At 42.2% G+C, this 24,127-nt stretch overlaps 1 protein-coding gene across 2 annotated transcripts in view; it reads right to left on the bottom strand.

Moving 5' to 3' along the window:
* Positions 1-3,352: 3,352 nt before the first annotated feature.
* Positions 3,353-24,127, bottom strand: part of FARP1 (FERM, ARH/RhoGEF and pleckstrin domain protein 1) — a 176,089-nt gene continuing 155,314 nt past the window's right edge. The window contains exons 16-26 of one of the 2 annotated variants that reach the window (XM_056861737.1): positions 20,852-20,933; positions 19,290-19,527; positions 16,251-16,381; positions 14,081-14,149; positions 11,986-12,075; positions 10,293-10,375; positions 9,466-9,578; positions 8,543-8,706; positions 5,835-5,942; positions 4,818-4,969; positions 3,353-3,817 (exon numbers count right to left, since the gene is read on the bottom strand). In XM_056861737.1, coding sequence (XP_056717715.1) covers positions 3,736-3,817; positions 4,818-4,969; positions 5,835-5,942; positions 8,543-8,706; positions 9,466-9,578; positions 10,293-10,375; positions 11,986-12,075; positions 14,081-14,149; positions 16,251-16,381; positions 19,290-19,527; positions 20,852-20,933 — 1,312 coding nt within the window. In that variant the 3' untranslated portion in view covers positions 3,353-3,735. The remainder of the gene's footprint in view (positions 3,818-4,817; positions 4,970-5,834; positions 5,943-8,542; positions 8,707-9,465; positions 9,579-10,292; positions 10,376-11,985; positions 12,076-14,080; positions 14,150-16,250; positions 16,382-19,289; positions 19,528-20,851; positions 20,934-24,127) is intronic. The other variant, XM_056861738.1, reaches the window with a different exon arrangement.

Genomic DNA, 24,127 nt, shown 5'->3' with positions numbered 1-24,127 from the left:
TGCTTTCACATTTTAGCTTTGTTTTCTGTGCTACTTTTATAATTTGACAGTTCAAATATTACATTTTTGTACAAATTTCCTTTTAGGTGACTGGTTGAAGTCTTGTGAAAAGATCATTGTTCTGCTAAGTTGCAGTCCACCCCTATGCATGTTTACTCAGAATTATTTTAATGAAAATATTTGGATTTCCTTCCATTTAAACATGTATGGGATTGCAACTTCAGAGATCTGCTGTTTGGACATAGGCAATTATATATGAATCAAATAATTTTTTCAGTTCAAAGTGTAGTATTTTGAAGAAAAAGTAGCGATCTCTCCTGATTATGGTAGAATTAAAATCTTTTAATCCACAAGCATTTCTCTTTATGGTGGGGTACATTTTTTTATGTTGGCCTTTCATATTAATGTTTGTAGCCCTTCAAAACTGTTAACTGTCTTCTCCCAAAGAAATGGTGAGCTGAAATGCTTTATGTACGATGGGGGGCATTCTCTGTCTATGGTGTCACTAATACAACTCGTTATTCTAGATATTCTTGCTAGTCATCAGGATCCAGTTTTGCTCAGGATCCAGTTTACCGCCTAAACAGTCACTTAAGAGCGCCAAACTGACAGAAGATGCCAATAGGAGGAGGTTGAGCCTGTTGCGTCCTCCCAGATTGGGTCCGAGGCAGGCAGCAGAGTTTGACTGCAGTGGCATAGAAGGAAATTCATGCTCCCAGTGGGCTGCAGAGAAGTGCTGGTGCCATAAGTGGGGAGGTAGGGCGCACTTGCCTCTTTCTGTGCAGCTACCACCCCACGTCTCCCAACAGGCTTGGATCTGGGAGGGGAGTGCAGGGGGAAGCACACCCCCTTACTCCTGCTGCCTAGCTGGGGCCAGGCATCAGTGGCGGGAGAGAGCCAGGCAGCCTCTTCTCGTGCTGTACTCTCCCTCTGCTTGGCGAACCGGATGAGTCGCTTTTTCAAGACGCAGGTTGGAGACACTTCTCACTCTTCAAAGTTTAGCGGAACGAAGGCTGTAAAAAAATAAGGTCTTTCGAAATAGAAAGGTTTCTTGTTTGTGTAGGTCCTATCACCTTCAAAGTTGGTTAGAACACTTTCCCCCCCGTCTCAGTTAGATTCTTGTAGTTGAACTAGGAGGTAAATGACCGTCGTATTGGTGCGCAGAACTTCTGGTGGTTATAGCGAGTCTCTCCAGTTTTCTCCCCACGTCGTTAAGTGCCATGGCCCTTTTTTGGGGTTCCCAAGTAGTTTGATAGGTGGATCTTGAAGTTGCGATTCTGCCTCGCTTTGTTATTAGTCTTCATGTAGCCTTTGGTATCAGTGGCACCTTCAGTTTTAGGACCGTGTCAGAGAAATATATGTGCAGTCTGGCTGACCTTGGGATTGCATGCTGGAAAGTGTGTGTCCTGGTTTATGTGCATGCGGGATGAACACTTGAGTCACCTGATTATCACCCCCCTGGATCCCAACATTTGGGTGAACGCAGTGCAGTAGCTCCTGAACAAAAACTCTGTAGCAGAAACAGACTAAGATGGGCTACTCCATGAAAACATCATTAGGATGTTTTCTTAAACAAAATTACTACAGACGCATAGGGTCTTGGAGTATAAAATTATTTTTATACCCTTTTTCTGTTAGGCCTGTGGATCTTAAATACAATCTGCATGCCTGTCAGCCGATGCCATATTCTGAGGGCGTGTTGCATATAAGAAGCAACCTCCGATATATGTCACTGGGCTGCTTCCCTCCTTGAATTGGGAGTTGGATTTTTTTTAATGTTCCTATAGATTATTATTAAAGATAAGAATGTCCTTGCCAGACCAGACCAAGTGTCCAAGAGTGGACAACCAGTTGCCTTTAGAAATGCACAAACACTGCTTGCTAGTGGTAACTAGCACCCTCCCCAGCACCTGGTAACTGGGTATACATACTCTCTGTACATGGAGGTCCCACTTTTAGCTAAAACACCCAGTAATAGGCCTATCCTTTATCAAGCTGTTTTCTTCTGTAATACTGCTCTCTATTTATAACCCTGTATAAAACTTTGCTTCTGTCACGGCATCAAGCTATTCTTCAATTCCTTGTAAGTTACATGACACAAATAAAGGAGAAATGCAACGATGTTCTGGTGCGATCTTTTGTCAAAGATGTTATTTTTTTTTAAAAAACGCTCATACTATTTTAAAGGATCAGAGAAGATGTAATGATGGTACTGCATTTAAACAAGGGATTGCTGTACTGTAGCAGTGAATTACTGTTACAAAAAGGACAGCTCTGTGCCTTGAGACGGGACAGGGTTTTTTGGAGACTAGAGCTTGGATCCATACCATTAAGTTTTGGTTACGTCTGCACTTTCTAACTGAATATCCTGGTTATATTCCTGCACTGCTGGGAGATTCTTACATAAGCCAGTGGTCGAAATTAATCCTCAGGAAAATCAAGTCTGTCGGTATTCCATTTGATTCTCTCTTGATGCTTGGGAAAGAGCAAGCATTTAGATTGATACGTCAGCGCCTACTAGATATAGAAATGCAGACCCTAACCTCCCTAGCTAATAGACACTGTTCCCCCATGTTTCATGGTATTACTCCGACTTATGGAGCTACAGTTTCCTACTTGTCTTATTTGGAGTCACCGAACATTCGCAGAGTTTTCATGCTCGCTAGACTTAACATTCTTCCTTCAGCTATTCTACAAGGAAGATACAAAGGAATCCCTTTTATTGATAGGTATTGTCCATGTAAGACTGGGGATCCTGAACACGTAACCCACATGCTGTTGTACTGCCAGCTTTACATGAGGCCGAGGAATACCTATATTAAACCCCTACTGCCCAGTGATCAGAGTCTCTCAGATCAGCAGTTGGTGATGTACCTTTTATCTGATAGAAACCCATCACCCAACAAGTAGCTAGTTTTCTCCTGTCTGCACAAAGGATTCGCGAGCAGTTTGTTCGTACTTCTAAGTAATGTCATTTTAATGTAACCTGTTTTAACCGTTTTCACAACTTGTTTATTGTATGCTGATGTAAATGCCTAATAAAGGTGGTGATGATGATGATTACTTCTCAGAAATGCAACAACTTGCACCGAGTAGGCAGAAGTTTGGTTACTACTGCTAGGAATTTTCAAAGAGATGAAATGAGTGAGCTACACATTTGGTTGGTATTTTTAATTTGCAGAAGCAAAATGTATAGAAACATCAAGAAGAAGGTATGAAAGTAACCACTTTGAGACTGCTCTTTATGCACGTTTTCTGCTCAAGGCTGTTAATGCAATACATACAAAGTACATTTTTAAAAAAATCAGCAGTCTGATCATTCCTCCTTTTGTGGGGCTGTTTTTTTTTATCCTTTCAAAGAAGAAAGGGCATTTGCTCTCCAGGAAAATACCAAATATGAAGTTACTACAAAAAAACTGTACCATATTTCCGGTGCAAACTTTTGAGGCAAGGAAATGTCTTTTGGCATTTGGCACTCCAAGGACAATATTTTAATACTGGCACAAGCTTTAAAAAAAAAAAACCACACCAAAAGACAACATACGAGACGTGTAACTTGTCACCTGGCCGATCATAGTAAACAATCCTGCTGAGGCAATATTACAAAAAAGCTGCTCCAAAACTTTTTTTTAAAACAAATCTGTGTTTTTACTAAACTTTAAAAGGAGAAAATAAAATCCAAAATGTCCTCTAGAAAAGCAGCAACTGCTGGAATGAACAACTTGTTGGGGGTTGTCAATAAACATGTGACTCTTCGTGACTAAGAACCCGGATGCGCGAGGCTGGGCTGGTGGCGCTTCGGATTACCTCCATCCACCTAAGCAATGGAGAGACAAAGTCAGGAGGCTACAGTGAATGTCTGAAGGCTTACAAGCTTCCCAGTTCCCTAAGAAAAGAGCATGATGTAGTGAAGTAGAGATGAACGGGTGTCGCTGCAGAAAAGCCCTGACTGCTGTGTCATGGAACTACTAAGCTCCTTCATTAAATAAACTACATGCATACGATCTCCAGCTGATTAAAACAGCGCTCATGTACGCTCACCACTAATTTATAGCATCCAGTAGCAACCTCAGTCAGCGAATGCTCTTCACATATCATATATACAACGCCGCTGCCAGAACTTTTGGATAATCTCCAACACAATGTTTTTCAGTGAAACCAATCCATATATTCAGCTGTTATTCTTCAGTTACTGAGTTACCAAGCAACTTGCGTGCTTGTTTGAGCTAAGGTTGGGACTTTGGCCACTACATTTTAAAAGAGGTTTCCCATGTCACAAACTTCCTGCTTACAGGAAAAATTACCATTTTATGGGGGCTAGGTTTGAATATTTTTTCTTTCTCTTGAAGTTTTATATCATGCAGGTAATTTTTTTTTTTGACAAAAAGGAGATTCCCCATCCCAGCTGCCTATATTTAAATGTCCTGAACTGCCTGCGATATTTAAGTGGAGCGTTACCTCAGGACAAGAAAGATAATACTCCATTTAAACATTACATTCAGCCTAACATTCTTAAGAGAAGGTCTGTAGCTATAAAAGCTTATAATATCCCCCACATTCAACATTGGGGGATTGGTGTGTATTGAAGCGTCCTGCCTCACAGAAGATGCTTCGGTGTGATTCGTACTACCACCATCACACTTTGCAGCTTAAAAATAAATAAATAAATAAAAACCAGACATTTCAGCTGATTGAACTGTTTGCCAGAGCCCAGGCGGACTCTTGCTTATGTCTAGGTTTGACTGTTCAGCACCTACTAGCCAGTATAATGTCCCACAATTTCAGAATTCAGTAGCGCAAACAGAAATAATGCATACCGTTCAAATGTGTATTCACTTTCTGCCCTGAAATAGTACACGTGGGATTTGAAGTGTAGCTTAAAGACATAGTCTTTATGGATGTTCTCAGATTCGGAAGGAATGGTAAGAGAATAACCCAGCAGAGGAAGGCTAGCTAAAGGATGATTGTCCTAAAAATAGAAAGATGAAAGTGCTGTTAGAACGTTCTGTGTTAACGGCCTTTGCACCACAAGACTGACACAGCGGCATTCAGGCCTATCCAAAATTGTCTTATTATCAGTCCCGAAGTTCAATAAAGCAATGCTGCTGCCCAATTAAACCAGTATTGAGTTTTTAATGACTTGATCAAATCTGCTTAGATTAATGTATGAATTCAAATATTATTTCCGAAGGGTGGGGGGGGGAAAGCCACCGTGTCCATGTGATGTACATCCATGTCACAACGGATACCTCCTTAGAAGAGAAAAAAGTTGGAATTCCTCTTCTAAAATTATATTTGCCAGTTTTTGTCACTACATTTTTTTAAACTGCTGATTTACAGCATTAAATATTGGACTGCCTTCCTTAGTCTGATGCAGAAAGCTGCACGCCCATTGTTGTGTTCCCCATTCTCACTGAGCTCTTGAATTTTTGAAAGGCGTCTACTGTCAAGGCCCAGTGAACTCTTCAGTGAGGTCGAACTCAGGGAGATGGGGCACACGGATTCAGCACAAGATCATTATTTCGTTCATCTTGCCCTTCTACATCCAGTCGCCATTGGGGAAAGGAGGTTTAATTGTGGAGGCATGCTCACCCAAGTGAATTTGATGGCAGAGTGGGGAATCTGAACCCCACCCGTCAAACTCCAGCCACTAGACAACCACTGGCTGCACTGAACTTAACTGTAGCGTTTCAACTTTTCTGGCATACCCATCAAGTGCCTTTAGGACAATCAGCAGAACAGACTTTCAAGAGTTAAAGGTTTTCCTCCACGTGGTCAAAAGAGCCCCACATTAATACAGAAGGGTTCTTCTTTTGCCTCGGCCAATCAGTTACCTGATGGGATTTGTAGAAAAACATGCAGAAGTTGGTGAATACCACCCACAGCTTCTGCCACCCATTGCTGTTCTTGAATTTTCTCAAAAGGTTTCCAGAGAGTTGATTCTGAAAGTGAGAGAGAGAATGCAGTAGGATTGGGCAAATTCACACAGAGATGGTAACAGGCCCTTGGAAAGAAAGCAGGCAAGCCTCAAGAAAAATTCTGCTGATAAGGGATTACTTTCCCCCCTCTTTTCTTCACTTTGATATTGTATCAAATACAGAATTCCTCATCATCAGCCTTTGAATGAGGCTTGCCTATACACTGGCTTTCTTAAGAAAGAAATTATCTGCTGTTTCTTCATTAGATGCAGAAGTACCAATTTTTTTTTTGTGGGGATAACAGCTTAATTTCACCCTAAACTAGCATGCTAATATTATTTATTATACCAACAGTTTTATATACAAATAGTTTAAATTCCACACTAACATTTAAAACTGCTACAAAAAATTATGCATCATCCTTTAAATAATGCAAGGTAGATTTCTCCTATCCACAGGTCTGGAATAGTGGCACATTCTCTTTTGACTGTGAATGGTATAGCAGTCCCTGCCTCCAATAAAACACTGGACATTATCTTTGTGGAGAAATTAAGGACGCAGCGACTAAACTGAGGAGCTCTTTGCCCTTTGATTAAAAGTCCAATGCTGAAACACACACGTTTTCTGATGTACTTTGACGGAGGCATTTAAATCCTTACACACTCAAATTCCTTCACCATCTCTCCTCACTAAAAGGAATCTCTCCAGCCACTAGCATTTACTATCTGCTTATTTAATTATTTTATTTATAGCCCACCTTTCTCCCAGAGCCTCAAGGTGGATTACTTGTGCTTGTGATTTAACAGAAACAGTCTCCAGTCGAAGAAACTAAACCGGTGCAAAAGGCAAAGAGGAACACATTACGTTTCCCCTCTGTTATCAGAAATGGCAAACGATTTTTTTAAAATTAAGTCTTTTTTTAATAACGCAAATAAATAAAGTTTAAAAATCTGAGAGAGAGTATGTGTACTCCCTTTTAGTTTCTGCTTTCTGCTTTGGTTACCTCATCACTGTGAAGGATATCATAAAAGGACAGGCTTTGCATTCGGTACCAGCAGACATATGAAATGGAAACAGGCCGCTGATCACTGATCAGTCCAGCAGGTAGGGAAGTACAGTCACTGACAGTGAGAGGATCGTCTACCATAAGAGAGAGAGACAGACAGACAGAAAGGAGGGAGAGACACAGAAAGAAAGAATAAACTATAATGCTAATGTGACATTTGTCCACAGAATTAGGGACGTAGAATTGTGACTTGCCCTGTTTAAGGAGACAAGATGTGGAATGTAAGACAGATGCATAACATGTGAGCTCTGCTTTTAGGTTGCTTATAGTGCATTCTGAAAATTCAAAGTAAAAAAAAATATGACGATGTTAATGCAGAAGAACAAGCTTGCTTAAGGCAATTCGGAGGGGCACTTGGTACTTTGGAGGTTTAGCTTGTATTACTGCTATTAATTGATTCAACAGAGCTATCAGCTAAACCTTTAAAATGTTCCTAATGGTCCCATTACACAATGCAGCCACAGCAACCTAGAGGCACTTTCTGGAGAAATGGGCGTCTGCAGGTACCTTGAAGAAGCTAAACCAATTTACAGTACAAGCTGCATGTTATCCTCTCCCCCAGAACCAGCTTTTTTGGTGAGATGTTTGATTCTGCAAAAATGTTTATTTTCCAGCCAATCTGATGTCGTGGTTGTTGTTTTTTTAATTTATAGCAGACAGACCAGAACAGGCCTGTAATAATAATCAAACAGCATCTTTATAATGGTAGAATTAATTGTTATGGTTCCACATCAAATTAAAATGTAATTTTATTGAACAGGAGCCAAAACATTTTAATTCACTATTCCAATGACTTGAGTAAAATTGGTTTAGCTTTATTAAAAATAAAAAATAAAACACAAGGGGGAAGGGTAAAATCACACGGATTTCTGTGATAGAGAAAAGACAAGTGAGGAAAGTGAGATAAGAACTTCGTAAGATTCCAAAAAGGGGAGAAAGCCTACAATAAAACAAAACTGCATTAAAATTCACATTTCAAACTGCAGCTGCCAGAGTCAGGGCCAACATCCTTTCCAAAATACTGAGGTAAAAATAAACAGCAGTAACAAAATACTGACAGGAAACAGTTTGTGTCTTTAAATTAATTTAGAAATGTGAAAAGTGCCTTAAGGGTATCAAACTTTAGCGTTAAATAGATGTGTGTGTGTGTGTGTGTGTGTGTAAAGTGCCGTCAAGTCGCAGCCGACTTACGGCGACCCCTTTTGGGGTTTTCATGGCAAGAGACTAACAGAGGTGGTTTGCCAGTGCCTTCCTCTGCACAGCAACCCTGGTCTTCCTTGGTGGTCTCCCATCCAAATACTAACCAGGGCTGACCCTGCTTAGCTTCTGAGATCTGACGAGATCAGGCTCGCCTGGGCCATCCAGGTCAGGGCGTTAAATAGATAGGTTGTTTAAAATGATGAAATGCTTAATATTGGAATGGATGTAGTACTAGCTCCCAAGAACCAAGGAAGGGCACGGACGGATTACTGCTTCCAAACATGAGGCAGAAAGGAAATTGTCACTGAAGGGTCATGTCTCTCTGGGGCTGCAGTCCAGCTTGTTCTGAGGCAGATACCTCCACAGCAATACTAAAGTCGACCATGGAAACGCTGGTATTTCTGTGCCAGCAGACGTGCACCGTAGTGTTGCCACGGTGAGGAGCTTGACGTTCAAGTGAAGTGCGCGATGCATTGAGATCGTCCTCCGATTCTTGATCTACAGTTGGCTCCTCTGGGGACTCTATGAAACGTAGGGAAAAACCATCTCTTTTTTTCCCCCTTGTACAAAATATACACTAAGAAAACATTAAGCAAAAGACCCAGCATCCCCAAACTTTGGAAGACCCATTCTGTTTAATATGGGGCAGGGAATGAAGACGGAGCAGAAATTTATGGGAAAATATCCCATGTTCTGTAATTTGAGATAAACCGTAGCTCGAAACTGGCACAGAATTCAGTGCGCCGAATCTTATGGCCATCACTGAGCTTGAGCAGACTTAACTTTGGGCTGTTTTGTGGCCTACATAAAGCAACTTGGCATAAATTTGTTTGCCACATTTGGCCCTGTTTAGTTTTTTCTTTTCTTTTCGGTACAAACCCATCAGATTCTGTAGATCTCAGACACTGTAGATCCCAAATGTCGCTAAATCCTGATAACTTTACAGAAATTAATTTAATTTTTAAAAGATTGTTTTAGAGCATTAAAAGCATATTTGGGTCAAATGGCTTCCTACTTCCCCGAAATGCACACTGCTAAAATTGTAACCACTGAATAAAAAGAGACAATTTGTTGCAGTAAAAAAAACAAAAAACAATGTCTGCACATTCTATCTGAAATGCAATCAAAGGAGAGACAATGCTGAGAATCCATTAAAAGTGCACATGGGCACAGCTTTAGTTATAACGGCACTGTTAAAAGTAGTACGCCTCATTCCCTTAACGGCTCTAAAAGATCTCCCCACCCCCCGAATTTGGTGGGCTTTCCTAATTCTGTACTTACTAGTGTCAGGTGGGCTACTCCCCAGAAATTCAGGAGCGGGGCCATTACATTTCTCAGCCAGGTCAATTGCCATCTGTATGTCCTCGCTCCACTTGTCCATTTCAGAGCGGCTGCTAGGAAAGGAAGGCAAATCCTTGTTGATTTTATTGCAAGCCATATTCAGCTTCATGAATGGGTAAGAATTAACCTGATCTTCTCATATTATACTTAATCTAAACAGGCTACAAGTACATTACAAATGTACAATACCTTGCTTGTAGCAGCTTATTAAAATATATCCAGAGTCAACTATTGTAATGATTTCTCTAGAAGCATGTACTTATTTACAACGCTTCTATGCTGATTTTCCATCCAATTCAGGGTAAGCCAAGGCAGTGAACATCAACACATTTCAGACATTAAAAAGCATTTAAAATACAAATATATATCAAATATTTAAAACATTAAAATAAAAACAATACATAAAAACAATAACATAAATAGAGGGGGGGGGCTAAAGAATTAGTACAGGAATGGCAAACAAAACAATTCTTCACTTACTGGCAGAAGACAATGATAGTGGGAGGCAGACAACTCTCCCTGGGAAGGGAATTCTGAAATTTCAGCGCCACAATCAAGAAGGCCCTTCCTTGGGCTGCCACCCATCTAGCCTTAGATGGCAAGGGCACCCAAAGCAGGGCCCCTTAAGATGACCGTAGTGGTCGGGTAGGTTCGTATGGGTTCAACTATTTGAAAGAATATTTTCAGGGTTTCTGCAGTTTGTGTACTGTTGCTTGGAAAGTCTAACGATGGGCTTAGTAAAATACACACAGTGCAAAATCAATTACCTCGCAGCAACAACGATGGACTGGTGCTGACCTCTCAGTGTAAAGCAGTGAGGAACCCCCCATTCTTCTTCACTCTCTTCTATCTGACAACAGGAACATATAAACACCCTCACATAACTGGAAAGGGAATTGGCTGATACTTGTCAGAGAAACACAGTCGTGTACCAGCAAGGAATAGCAAGAGGATTGTAGCAATTGTTGTAGTAGCTTACTAGCTATTGTTAGCTAACAGATATCTACTTGGGCATGGCATAGCTTAGGGCCTCTACAAAAGGAAATGTTATCTGTAGATCTTAAACAGGTCCACAGAGATTAAACATCAACATTAAAAAATAATAAATGGGCTGCAGAGGAGGTATGTTTGAAGCATGTGAACTCGTAGTAATGATCCTTTTATTCAATCAAAATTGTATTAGCGCATCCTTGAAAGCGACTAAACTATAGATGGCTCTATAGTGGAGGATGTCAAATTAAACCTAAACTTTCTTTACAAAATATTATACATTTCCAGCAAATCCTTCACTTTATCAACTGATTTTCCAATAACACAGATTCCTAGAAATCAAATGCTTAGCTAAGGTTCAAACCTCGATACACACAGATTTCCCAAGCCACTCGATCTCCAGACCATATGCCAGAGCTATTTTATTTTATAATTCTACTTTGCTCCCCACAAAATACTTGGTGACTTACAGTTCATAAAAACAACAAACTATTGTTTTTTAGAAAGAAAAAAAGTCACTGAATTATGAGCCATCTATGTTGGGGGGAAATGGCAAAATTTTATTTTCCGTTTAGTTTCTGCGCTCAAGCACGACATAAAAGATACAAAAGAAGCTTCTTTAAAACCAACACCATACGTGCCAAAAATATGTTGTAATTTTTTTGGCACATAGTTTCAAAAGGATTTTTTTTTGTAGTTATTGAGTTTTTGTGCTATTACGCTGTTCAGCCATCATGCAGCTGAGAAGCAAAACAGAAAAAGACCAAACCTTGCCACATTTAAAAAGAAACGCTTTGCTTGAAAAACAACACCACACTTCACCTTACTCCATGTACCCCTCCCATCAGGATACCCCTCCTCCAAATGACCAATTTTGCTTCAGTGCCCAGTGGCTGGCCTTCTTCACTGATTTCAGTTAGATGGACAGCGCCGTTTTTCTTTCAGGTACACATTCTACAAAAGCTCACTTCACTTGCCACACAAGCATTCACAGTGTGCCCTGACTTCATTGAAGCGTCATAACTTTGTTACCAAATGGATTTTCACCAAATTAGTTAGCGCTAGACCCCTCGAGTTTTTTGACAGAATCTAAATCGTAAGAGAGAAACACGAAGTATTTTTTTGAGCGAAGGAAAAAAATTAGTTTTAAGATTGTGTAATGTCTATAATTTGGCCATTTTAAATAGGATTTTTTTAAAAAAATGTTCTGATTTCCCCCCCCCTTCCCCAAAAAGCTGCTTTCAGCACAGATTTTGCAAGACACATTTCAGATAGATTGGGGCAAACTGCCTTGATTTCATGACATACGATGATGACCTGCCCCATCTATTTGATTTGTAGCCTGCCTTTCTTCCTGAGCCTCAAGGCTGATTACACCATCAAAACAAAGCAACGGATACTCTCATGGCTGAATAAGAAGTTCAACAGTAGTAATAGCCAATTAAGAGCCTCTGTTCAGCACATATTTACCATCATGCCATACAGTGGAAGCTGTCCGTGGACTTTAAATTGATTTGAAGCTGTCAGGCCCCTGCTTGTGTATAGCAAGACATCGTTGAACTGAAAGGGGGAGAAAAGCACAAATGAACACTGTCAAAAGGTGCCGTGTTGGGGATCTCACCAAGGGACGTGTTCTCCAGTGCCCCCCCCCAAGGTCTCTCACAAGCCCCAGAAGAAAAAGGAGGGGGTAAACGAAGGGTTGCCAACCTCCAGGTATTAGCTGGTGGCGAAGAGGGACCTGGCAACCCTAGGTTAACCCTACCCTGTTCCGCTTCTTTGCCTTCCATGGTGATTCCCATTCTCAAGGGCTCTCTTTCTCTCCAGGTGCCTACCATATGCCTCCTCCCTGGCCTGCAGCGGATCCTTTTATCAGGGCAAGGAAGCTCTGCCCACTCCTTCCTGGGATCCCTGGCCCACTGCAAGGCTGCTGTATCGGGAAGCCTGCCCCTTCCCTGTTGATTCGCCTGCAGTTGGCTGCCTCTGCTCCCAGTTCTTCCTGCCCCAGACCACTTTGGCTGTCTGGCCAGACCCAAAGAGGGTGGGGCCAGAAAGCAGAGGCTCACCCCTGCTGAGTAGGGTTGCCAACCTCCATGTACTGTCTGGAGAAAATATGCACAAGTACTACAGGGATAATTATGGAAGTATAGTACTAAGCTCAAACAAAAAGACACAATAATACTCAAGCAAACTATGCAAACATATATTGTGAAAGACGTGTAACATCTACAAACAAGTGAAAACAACTATAAATATATATACAAGTGAGATCAAAGTAGAAAGTCTTTTTTTCTTTTTTCAAGGTAAGTGAATGTCTTATCTTAAGGTTGTTTTCAACACGAGGAAAGCTGGACTTTCCTCGTGTTGAAAACAACCTTAAGATAAGACATTCACTTACCTTGAAAAAAGAAAAAAAGACTTTCTACTTTGATCTCACTTGTATATATATTTATAGTTGTTTTCACTTGTTTGTAGATGTTACACGTCTTTCACAATATATGTTTGCATAGTTTGCTTGAGTATTATTGTGTCTTTTTGTTTGAGCTTAGTACTATACTTCCATAATTAAACCTCCATGTACTAGCTGGAGATTTGCTAGAATGGATATCCAGCCAATAGAGATCAGTTCACCTGGAGAAAATGGCCGTTTTGGCAACTGGACTCTATGGCATTGAAGCCCCTCCCCTCCCCAAACCCTGCCCTCCTCAGGCTCCGCCTCAGGCTCCAGGTATTTCCCAACCCAGGGCTGGCAACCCTACTGCTGAGGCTGCCCTGCTCGAGGGATGGGGCTATGCTCTGGAGAAGGGTGCGGCCTGGTCCATCCCCTGCATGGCTACCATCATCTCACCCCAAAGTGGTAAATAGCCCACTGCCCACCCCAACTGGAGCTGGAAGCTACATTGGTCCCAGGTGGGGCAGGCGGTGGCTGGCCTTATGACGAGGGTGGCCACCCACAGGATCCTTTCTGGGGGTCATTCTGGGGCGAGTGGGGGGTGGTGGTGGAGCAGACATGATCTTTAGCTGCCCAAAGCTCCATTGTATCAAGATGCACCACTTGTCCATCTAAGTCCAATACAGCCTACTTCAGCTTGAAGAGCTCCTCACAGTCTTACGCAGACGTTTTCTCCCAGTCTTGCAATCTGAATTTCTTTTGAACAAACATGGCTAAGAACAGGGCCTGGGACTTTTCTGCAAGCAAAGCATGTGTTTTACCATTTACCTTTTTTTTTTATTTTAAAGAACTGGATTTAAGACTGGTCCTCGAGGCGGCTATCTGAAAAGCACAGGGGGGGGGGAAACGCAGATACTGGGTATGGTATTCAGCAACCAGCCTCACAATTTCATCTTTGCATGTCTTTACATTTAATCAAAGTTAAGGTAACCAATTAAAGCAGAAACCAGGAGAAAACATTCTGCTCTGTGTAGGAGAACACATCACACTCTTGCTTGGCTTTCTTTCCTTCACAATTTGTATCTCCTCCTGTGCAATGTCCTCTTTGCCATCTTGTGCGTTTATTCCAATGTTGTTCTTAATTATACACAAGTGCAAGCCATTTCTGTCACTTACCAGGAAGAACATCCGCTGCTGTAAGCCTTTTCCAGACAACTTACTAAGGCTGCCCAACCTAATAAATTCCTGTGTAGGGATAAACAGACACAAGACATGAAATGTCAGTGGTCTTTGCAAACATCTGGCTCAAAGTCTGGAAGTAATTAATGTTGCATCGCTGACTCGATTCTGTCAGCAGCTCAGACTGCCTGCGTCTTTCAAGTACATTTAGGTGACATTCAGCCAGGCCAGTTTTGCCTGCCTTACAGCGCATTCCTGAGAGGACTGCGTGCGCCGGTTGCCTCCTAAGGTTTCAGCACAGCCGAAACCTCCGCCCAGCGCCAAAAATCCATGCAACCAGATACGCCATCTAAAAGGTATCTCGGCCCCCCAAAAAGTTTCCTGAGCTGAAACGGTTCAGGAGGCCAGCTAACGGCGGCCCCACCCTCCGGCCGGTGCCGGAACACCCCAGGAACGCCTCCCAGGATACCGTTACACCCCGGGAATGCCTCCCGGGATGCCGTAACGCCTCCCGGGACGCCGCCACGGCCACTGTGATGCAGGACTTTATAAATACCACAGTGATCGGATCCATCTCTGCCTTGTCCAGTGATTCTGCTAGGCTAGGTATCAGTGACTCAGCGACTGGTGCAAACTCCACTCCCCCTTTTCAACACTGTGGGAAATCGGGGTCCTCATTACATAAGATGCATGATGTGAGACAGGTGGGGCATCCCCCCAACCTGATTTGCACTCACGTGTATGACAGCAGACTCACCGTAAAAAGAACTCTGGAGTCAGATTCTGCTCTGCCGTGCAGTGGCAGGAGGAGCTTCAGCCTTCCCTCCCATGCTGTTTTCCTAAGAAAAAATGGCCACCGGGGAGGCTGGCTGTCCCACTGCTGGGGCTCACAGCAGTGGAACAAGCAGGGCCTCATTATGGTTATTTCTGCTTGCATAAACGGCATGGGAGTGAAAGCCCCTCCTCCTGCCATATCAAGCTCTAGAGCAGAATTGGGCTCCACACAGCTTTTTAAGGCGAGTCCCCTGTCGTACGTGTGAATGCAAGTCAGATAAGGGGACGCCCAACCTGGTTTGGACTGCTTGTCTCACGTGATAAAGACCTAGGGCTCTAATTCCAAGTGCCAGTCATCCACAAAACCAGGCATGGATCAGCCACCAGTGATTCTCAACACACTGCCTGAACAATGCAGGCAGCCACTTGCTCCAACTGTTCATCCTATGAAATTACATCCAATTCCTCCCTCCTCTTGTAATTAGACCACAGAGACTGATATTGCATAAAAACAAATACATGCAATTCATTATTATTGTTGTTGTTGCTGTTGTTATTTTATCTCTGGGACTGGTTTGAAATAGGCCAGGGAAAAGTGATGAGAAACACGGATCAAGTGATGAGAAACAGGGATCACCGCACACCACTAAAATGAGCAGAACTACCACGTCACCTTTTTAGCACAGTGACCAGATGAGAAAGTATCTGCATGATTTTCTCTGCAGGGTAAACAGCAACTGGAAGAATTTAGATCAGGAAAATGGCCCTGTCCCTGCAGACAATTTGTAAAGCCAGCTTGTCTGCTCCATTTTGCCAGATTCACCTCTTTGCTGCAGTTCCTTTCTTGCATGGTTCTTGTTTACAATGGCCCCATAGTCCCCATCATTCCAGCAGAACAGCACCTTTGGCTCCAATCAATTATGCAGTAAGACTGGAACCAAATATTTGTGCTGTTTGCCCACATCAAAAAGTTCTTGTTTCTTAAAATCTACCATGCTAGAAAGCAGGATTGTGTGGTGGGTTTCCTGAGGTGGAAATTTTCTTGGTACTGGAAGCATTTTTACACATAGGAAAGATGGAACATACTAACTGTCACTCACATTTTGAAGCGGTGTAAACCTAGAACTATACTATTGTAAGCAAGCAAAAATGGTAAATTGGCTCTTTTGACAATAATCAAGGGCAAAGGTGTCAGGAGATCACATACACACACCATTGACTTCCTCAACATATTTGCAGAAGCACATACAAAGTTTATATTATTTCCTTTCAATATTTATAATAAAAAGTATAGAACGTTTTAAAAAATTGTGAACTTTTTCCCCTCTAAGAAGTGTTGAGTTTTAATAGCATTATTCCTTGAATGTGCTTTTATTTTAAGCCAGCTACTTACCCTTCCTGGAATCACCAGATTGTCGATGCCTATCAAATCTTTTTTCAATTCATGCAGCTTCTGGAAGTTTTCCATCTTCAGCATACTACTGTGGAGCTGAGCCACCATCTCTGAGATCTCTGCCAGAGCAGCTGTAAAATGTAAAACATACAAACCCAAAGGATTTCAAACTTTCTGCATGGGAGTTGGTGGGTGCATTCAAACTGATTCCCCTTGGCCAGATGTCTCCTGAACTGCCCATGTAATAGTACTATAATTTTTTGTGAACTCTACAACTGAACTGTTGCATGTGGTAGACTGGAAGCACTGCAACTGGATTAGCCAAGATCTTGATGGAGTCTGTTTTTTTTAAGTGCGCCATAGCACAGAAATGGTATGCTCCTGTGGCATTTTCTGCTACCTCTCTCCTCTGTTCCTTTTGCTCACCCACCTCTCCTCCTCAGCCACTTTGGGGAAAAGTCCGCATACTGCAGGAGGGACCACATTATGCCACGAATGTGACAGTGGCTCCACACTATTCAAAAGCCCTGCAGCACCAAGAGGCAGTCACCAGAGAAAGGTTAGGGTTGGATCCCATGACTCCCTTCCACCTAGTTCTCCTCACGACACAGAATGACTTCCTTCAACAAAGAAAGCAGTAGAAAAGAGCAAGAGTCCAGTTGCACCTTAAAGACTAACAAAATTTCGGGCAGAGTATGGGCTTTCATGAGCTACAGCTCACTTCATTTCTATTGTTAAAGAATGGTGACCTTCAGGTCAACAGCAGAGTCTTCTGTGAGGTTGAAATGTTCTCCCACGGGCTTTTGAATGCTGCCAAATTTTATGGCAAACGTGTTTTGCCTGCAGTCATTGAGTTTTTAAAGAGAATCACGAAAGTTCATACCCTGCCAGAAATTTTGTTACGTCTTTTAAGGCGCTACTGGACTCTAGCTCTTTTTTACTGCTATTGACAGACTAACACGGCTGCCCATCGTGATCTTTCAACAAAGAAAGGCACTTTCCCATTGGGGGAAGCCTTTCTCCATCAGAAAAAGTCATTGTTCGTTGGAGCAAGTCATTGAAGGTCAACTTAGTGGAAAACTGTCATAGGGCCAAGTTTAGTGGAAGGGAGTCATATAGGGTTGCCAGGTCCCTCTTCGCCACCAGGTGGAGGTTTTTTGGGGCGGAGCCTGAGGAGGGTGGGGTTTGGGGAGGGACTTCAATGCCATAGAGTCCAATTGCCAAAGCGGCCATTTTCTCTAGGAACTGATCTCTATTGGCTGGAGGTTGGCAATCCTAGAGTCATAGGATCTAGCCCCTAGTAACCAGAATTACAACAGAAGTAAAGCAAGAAGTTGCAGACAGAATCCCAGCCAACAGTGTCTATCAAAGCAGACAGAACCCTACTACCCCAATGCTGTTACACCTTTCAGAAGTGGCCTTTTGTTACCCTGGCTATCCAGAACTATTTTCAAAGAAATCTGACTCTTGGTATTGATAAATCTGTGGTGTCTCCCAGCTTCAAGGTCAGGCAACCTTCCCTTCCTAATGACATCAGGGCCCTGTGGGACCTTAAAGAGTTTCGCAGGGCCTGTAAGATGGAGTTATTTCACCAGGCCTATGATTGAGGGCAGCCGTGGGTTGTCATCAGTACTGGCCTCCCTACCCCCCCTCCATCTCCCCCACACTGGTGGTCTGATGGTGTGGGTTCTTAAGTTGTTGAACTCTGCAGCAACTGCTCTGTGGATTGAGCACCATCTTTGTACTTAGACTGAATTATTTTATTGTTTTAATATTCGCTTAAGAGATGTCAAATTTTAACTGTTTTATTGTAACGAATTGTTGTGACCCGCTCTGAACCCAGCTTCGGCTGGGGATTGAGGGAGGGCTAGAGATCAAATAAATAATAATAACAACAATATCTCTCCCCTAACATGTAAAAAGTAAGCAAGCAAGCTAAGAATCACACTGAGAAATATCTATAATGCATTGATTTTGAGTATATTTCGAAGTGGGAGCTTAGCATCTGTTCCATACTAAAACGTAGAATATTTGAAGCTAACTTTTCCCATCCAAAAGCATCCTTGTTATTCTGGATGGCAGCCCAGAAAATATTGTGAGAAGCTTGAAAGCTTGAAATCGATAATTCTCATAAATAAAGGGCTGGTTGTGTGTGTGTGTTTTAAACTCTTTTTAGAGGCTGTATCTACAGAATGTATCTGAGTGCCAAGACTGAGGCATTATCATTACCACTGAAGAAGCCTAAGGCATAATCCCATTGTATCCCAACAGAAATAGCTTTAAATATTTACCCTTTCTTTCAGCTTTCTATGTGATAGTTTAATTGTTTCCAGTAGCAACTAGAATGGGAGCACAAATAAACTAATCTGTCTCCCACTCTGGGGTGGGGGCTTGGCAGTTTAGAGCAAAGTGTTGTGTCTAAACACATAATTTTGTCTTATATGGAGTCCAACCCTTGGTCTATCAAGGTCAGTCTTATGTTCTGTGACAGGCAGTAGCTCTCCAGCATCTCAGGTAGAGGTCTTTCACATCATTTACTACTGGATCCTTTCAACTGGAGATACCAGGCACTGAACCTAGGACCTTCTGCATGCCAAGCAGACACTCTACCACTGTGCCATAGCCCAGTTGGGTAGGTCCTTAACCCTTTCCCCATAAGCTGTTTTTTTCTGTTACAGAAGAAAAAGAGTTGGTTTTTATATACCAACTTTCTCAACAATTTAAGGAAGAATAAAACCGACTTACAATCACCTTCCCTTCCCCTCCCCACAACAGACCCCTTGTGAGGTAGGTGGGGCTGAGAGAGCTCTAGGAAAGCTGTGACTAGCCCCAAGGTCACCCACCTGGTTTCATGTGGAAGAGTGAGGAAACAAATCCAGTTCACCAGATTAGTGTCCGCCACTCATGTGCAGGAGTGGGGAATCAAACCCGGTTCTCCAGATTAGAGTCCACCGCTCCGAACCACTGCTCTTAACCACTACACCATGCTGACTCTTCCAGAGCCTTTCTGGCTTAGGAAGAGCTTTCCAAACCACTCACCTCTGGAGTCCCTGAAGTCCACGTGATTTGGTGGATAATGTTTACAGAGCCTTTCCATTATCTGCTTGTAGTGCATAAGCCGGTGCAGAGGCCTGAGCAGGAAGGTATTGAGGGGTAGGTAACAAACTTTCTGCATCTCAAAGTCCCTGCATAAAGTTTCCAACTTGCGTGAGTTCTTGATCCCGTTCTCTAGCTCAACCAGAACCTCGCTGTGCTTCCGTAGATGAATTGTCATTTGCTTAAGAGAAGCAAAGAGATGAGCTCACACAGGAGAACGAGGGCTTGCACCCAGACATTTCCATTGGAGAACCTCAAATGTTGAAACTCTCCCATTTTCTACATTCTGCATATAAGTTGAAATCATTGGCTCTCCCTGTGTTATTTTAGCTGTTGATTTTCTCATTTTGTATTTACTGTTTTATTTTGTGTACCATCATTTATTTCCTAGGTTGTGACTAGATTGTTGTAGCTTATTGTTGTATTAGTTCTTGTTTTGCTTTGTAGTTAAATATTGCCATTAGTTCTTTTTAGACAGTCAGGTATAATTAGATAGTTTATTCCTTGCTGTATTTATTAGTATACAGTCCCCTTTACTTAAATTATGCATTTACTTGCCCTAAACAGCTTCCTGATCAACCATTTGTATTCCCTTTTTTGGTTTAACAAATAATTAAATTAAAAAAAAAAACACATTTCCACAGGCTCAAGAGTTTTGATCCATGGAATTTAATTTTCCCACCTGTCCCTTCTCGTGGCAGCTCAAAATGCCCCCCAGAATCTGGGTCAAGAGTAAGGAGAGCTGGGGGTGTTGAGAAGAGAATCACCACGCAGGTCCATTACTGCAAGCCCAGATTGAGTTTGGTCCCAGCGGATTCTCATCGAGTCACCTTCCTCCTAACTTGGGCCATGTGCTGCTCCAGTAGACCAACCTCATCCATGCTCTTGTATGACCCAGGTGAGAAGTACAAATAATTGGTACTTTCAATATCATTTTTATATATACTTTAATTTTTTAAAAGTATTTATTTGCTGCTCTTCCATAAGCTTAGAGAGTAGCTAGGAAGGATAGTTCAAAAAACCAGTTCTACAGATTAAAACCCAGTAGAAGCTATCATCTGCCTAATCCAAAATTCTTATCCATAATTCAACAGTCATAAAAAGTAATTTCTCCTTACACCAGTGGCCTGCGTAATTATTCAAAGGCTTTCTTTAAAAATCATGCCTCCTAGAAGTGATGGGAATTGACCGACAGCTGATATTCTGTATCTCAAAAAAGTTAAACCTATGATGCCATATAGAAAAATCAAAGTGCAAAACCAGGGATCCTCTCCTACTTGTAGAAAACAGCTCAGTTTACTGCTGTTTTTTAGCATACAGAAGGGTGATCTTAAAAAAAGAAGAAGTTTTGGACACATAAAATCTAGATGTTTGTCACTAGTACAGGAATTTATCGACTAGCCTCTGTTCTAGTGCACAACTCCATTATGACAAAGAACACATCCCTGTGAACACAACCCAGTGGATCCATCTGATCTACCCCACGGGTTAAAGGCAATTCATACCTTCATACTCTGAATGTTCTTCAGCATAACGTCCCCAATTCTTTGGTAATCTCCTTTCAAATGGGCATTAGAGCGCCCTTCCCTGACAACAACAGAATAATCTATGTCAGTCAGGCATTATAACTGTAGCATAACTCAGAGAGAACGAGGATTTTATATTGAAAGGAACTGTTCCTCCATGCTGCCTTTTGGAGTGAATCTTCTTAATGGGCTGTTAATTCACACAAGAAGTACATCCTTCATTTGCAGTGGCTGTGCTTGTAATGATATTGAAGCTAGGAACTTTGTAAGGGTATTAAATGTTTTGCAAAATAGAAACCCGTGAAACTTCTCCATGGAGTTTTGCTGGCTTAGCAGCGCTGCAGCATCGAAAGGCGTTCTTGGGCCGAAAGGCCGACCACAGCGGGGGCATTCTCGGGCTGACCACAGCATGGGCATTCGCTTCCAGGATTTTGCTGCCCACGCAGCAGTGTTGCTCCCTGGTGCCAGCATAAGTGTCCCCCGGTCCGGTGTCCGTGCCACTTATGGCGCAATGTGGCACGGACGCCAGCATGGGGTCACGCTGGCTCCTGTGGCGCTTCAGGATTGCACCGTTAATTTCCCAAAGAGAAGAAACCACAGAATTATCTCAACACGGCAGTAACGTTTTCAAAAACCCATAACAATAAGTGATCATGCTAAACAGCATCATGTTCATTTCAAGAGGAACAGAAGAGTTAGCCGGCTGTTTCATATGTTGTCTTATAATTACATCCCAGAATACAACATCTTCCTGCTTTTATCCTCAAACACGAACAGAATCAAGCAAGCAGAACAAAGTAATATAATATATTCCTGAAATGCACAAGCAACATCCCCCACCCAAGAACTTAAGAACATAAGAAAGGCCATGCTGGATCAGACCAAGGCCCATCAAGTCCAACAGTCTGTTCACACAGTGGCCAACCAGGTGTGACTAGGAAGCCCACAAACAAGACGACTGCAGCAGCAGCATCCTGCCTGTGTTCCACAGCACCTAATATAATAGGCATGTTCCTCTGATACTAGAGAGATACTTGTGGCTTGCTATGAGCTCATCACACTTTATAATAGTGCATTGCAACTCTCATGATCATCCTGAAGCCAGTGACCAAATCTGAAACTTCTACCTTTATTTTCTGAAGAGTTAACACTTCAGCGTATCACATGGAACAGTTTAGTTGCTCTGTCGCTGCAAACCCAAGACCTTTACAGCTATCATTCCACACCCCTCTTATTGGCATTTACATCTCCTGTGCTAATTTCATTACATCAGGGGAACGGCGGAATGAAAACATCTTGTTGATTTTTTGCCAAGATGAAATTTCTTAGGTTGGCCTTACTTAAATTATACAATCAATAAAGGGCTAGCAGGCAATAAATGTGCTCTGTTAAACCTGAAACGAACATACTAATTACGCTGTGGCCAGGTTGAAGAACATATGATAACAGATAGCCTACCCAATGCATGTATGAACATAAAATCACAGTCCTGCACCTCAGAGCAGGACGAAGAACAATTTTTATAAACCCTTCTACCAACAGGTATCTCTGAGCATGATGCCCAGCAACTCTGTCATGCTGTGACTCAGCTATAAGTCAACTGCAGCTAAGGCTATTCTGTCCTGTGGCCTGCATGTACCTGGTTCGATTCCCGCTCTGAACATGCTATGTGTAACAGCCTCCTGGTAAAGGACTCGTTGCTAGATGCTAACATGTGGAAACCAGTGTCCATGCACAGCGCAAAGTTTCTACTGATTGTTGAAATATTAAACCTTTTAATATTCAACAACCAAAAGATTTTAACTGCAATCCAAGTGAACAGAAAACTTTCCGGCGAGAACCTGCAGAAATAACTGTCATGACATTGGACAGCATTTATGGCATTTCCCCTGGATAACAGTGGCTTCCGGCAAAGAATTAGGGACATTGAAAAACAGATCATAAATGCAGGCCCCACTATGACATGTTCCCCGTTTCCACAGACTGACGACTTATATGCCCGGAGGTGCCCCCTACATACAAAACCTCACTAACCCCCTTCATCGACGGGCTTTTATGCTCGCCAGATTTAACATCTTTCCCATAGCAGTTCTCTCCGGGAGATTCCACAATATCCCATTTAGAGACAGATTATGTAAATTTTGCCACCTTGAACCCGATTCCATAACTCACAGCTTATTGATTTGCCCTTTTTTCTCCGGTTTAAGAAATCGTTTCATAGATCCAATCAACATGAATCTCCCTGGCCCAGCGAATAGGACTACCCAACTATTACTAGTGGATAAGTCCCCCAACTCTACAGAAGCAGTTGCCGAATATTTGGCAAAAAATTTAGCTACTGATTTTAATACTGACAAGTAATAGCTGTGCCAATTGCTTGTGTTCTTTGGTGCCTATAGTGGAACTCTACTATTGTATTATATTGAACTTGATAAGTACTGTACTATTTTAACATGCTCTTTCTATGCTCTTTCTATGCCATTAGTTTTTTGACTTTGACCAACTGTGGAATGAATTCTGACCAACAGTCTGTGTTGTGTTTGTACAGTGTGTATGTGTTAGATGTATAATGTTTGTAACTTGTAAGTATAACATTTCAAAAAAATCTTCAAAACAAATATTGCTTTCATCTTGATGGGGAAATTGACTCCAGTGTAAAAAACCCCAGCCATATGTAAAGACACTTACTTGATCACCACTTGTTGCTATGTCTGATAGAAAGCCACCAGGCACCCATAAATATTTACAAGAAACGTGACTTCCAAATACCACAAGAAGTTTATAGAGGCAGATGCATTCAAAGACCACCCTTGGTGATAAAACCTCTGAGTTTCCCCAAGAGACTAATACAACTTCCAAATTCATTCTTCATAGTAATATGTTGCAGAGATTAAATAAGCAAACCAACATTTATTGCCTGGTAATTATACTTTCCCCCTGTAATTTTTCCAAGGAGCTCAGAGCAGCCCAGTTAAGTCCCCAGGTGGACAGCTGATCCATCCATCATGTTTTTATCCTTCCCTTCTGAGGACCTCAGAGTGGCATATGTGCTTTTCTCTTCCCTGTTTTATCCTCACAAGAACTCTGTCAGGGAGGTTTTGCTGAGAGACAGAGCAACTTGCTCAGAATCACCCAGCGAGACTCAAGAAAGAGTAAGGATTTGAACCTGCGACCTCTTGAGTCATATTCTGACACTCTAACCATTAACATGGCACCATCTCCCATCCAAGAAAGGCACATGGTCATCTAAGGTGC

Source organism: Euleptes europaea, chromosome 16 (genome assembly GCF_029931775.1).
Source record: "Euleptes europaea isolate rEulEur1 chromosome 16, rEulEur1.hap1, whole genome shotgun sequence".
Classification (NCBI taxonomy): Eukaryota; Metazoa; Chordata; class Lepidosauria; order Squamata; family Sphaerodactylidae; genus Euleptes; species Euleptes europaea.
The sequence above is the reverse complement of the archived record's forward strand: the minus strand, read 5'-3'. Positions and strand labels throughout refer to the sequence as shown.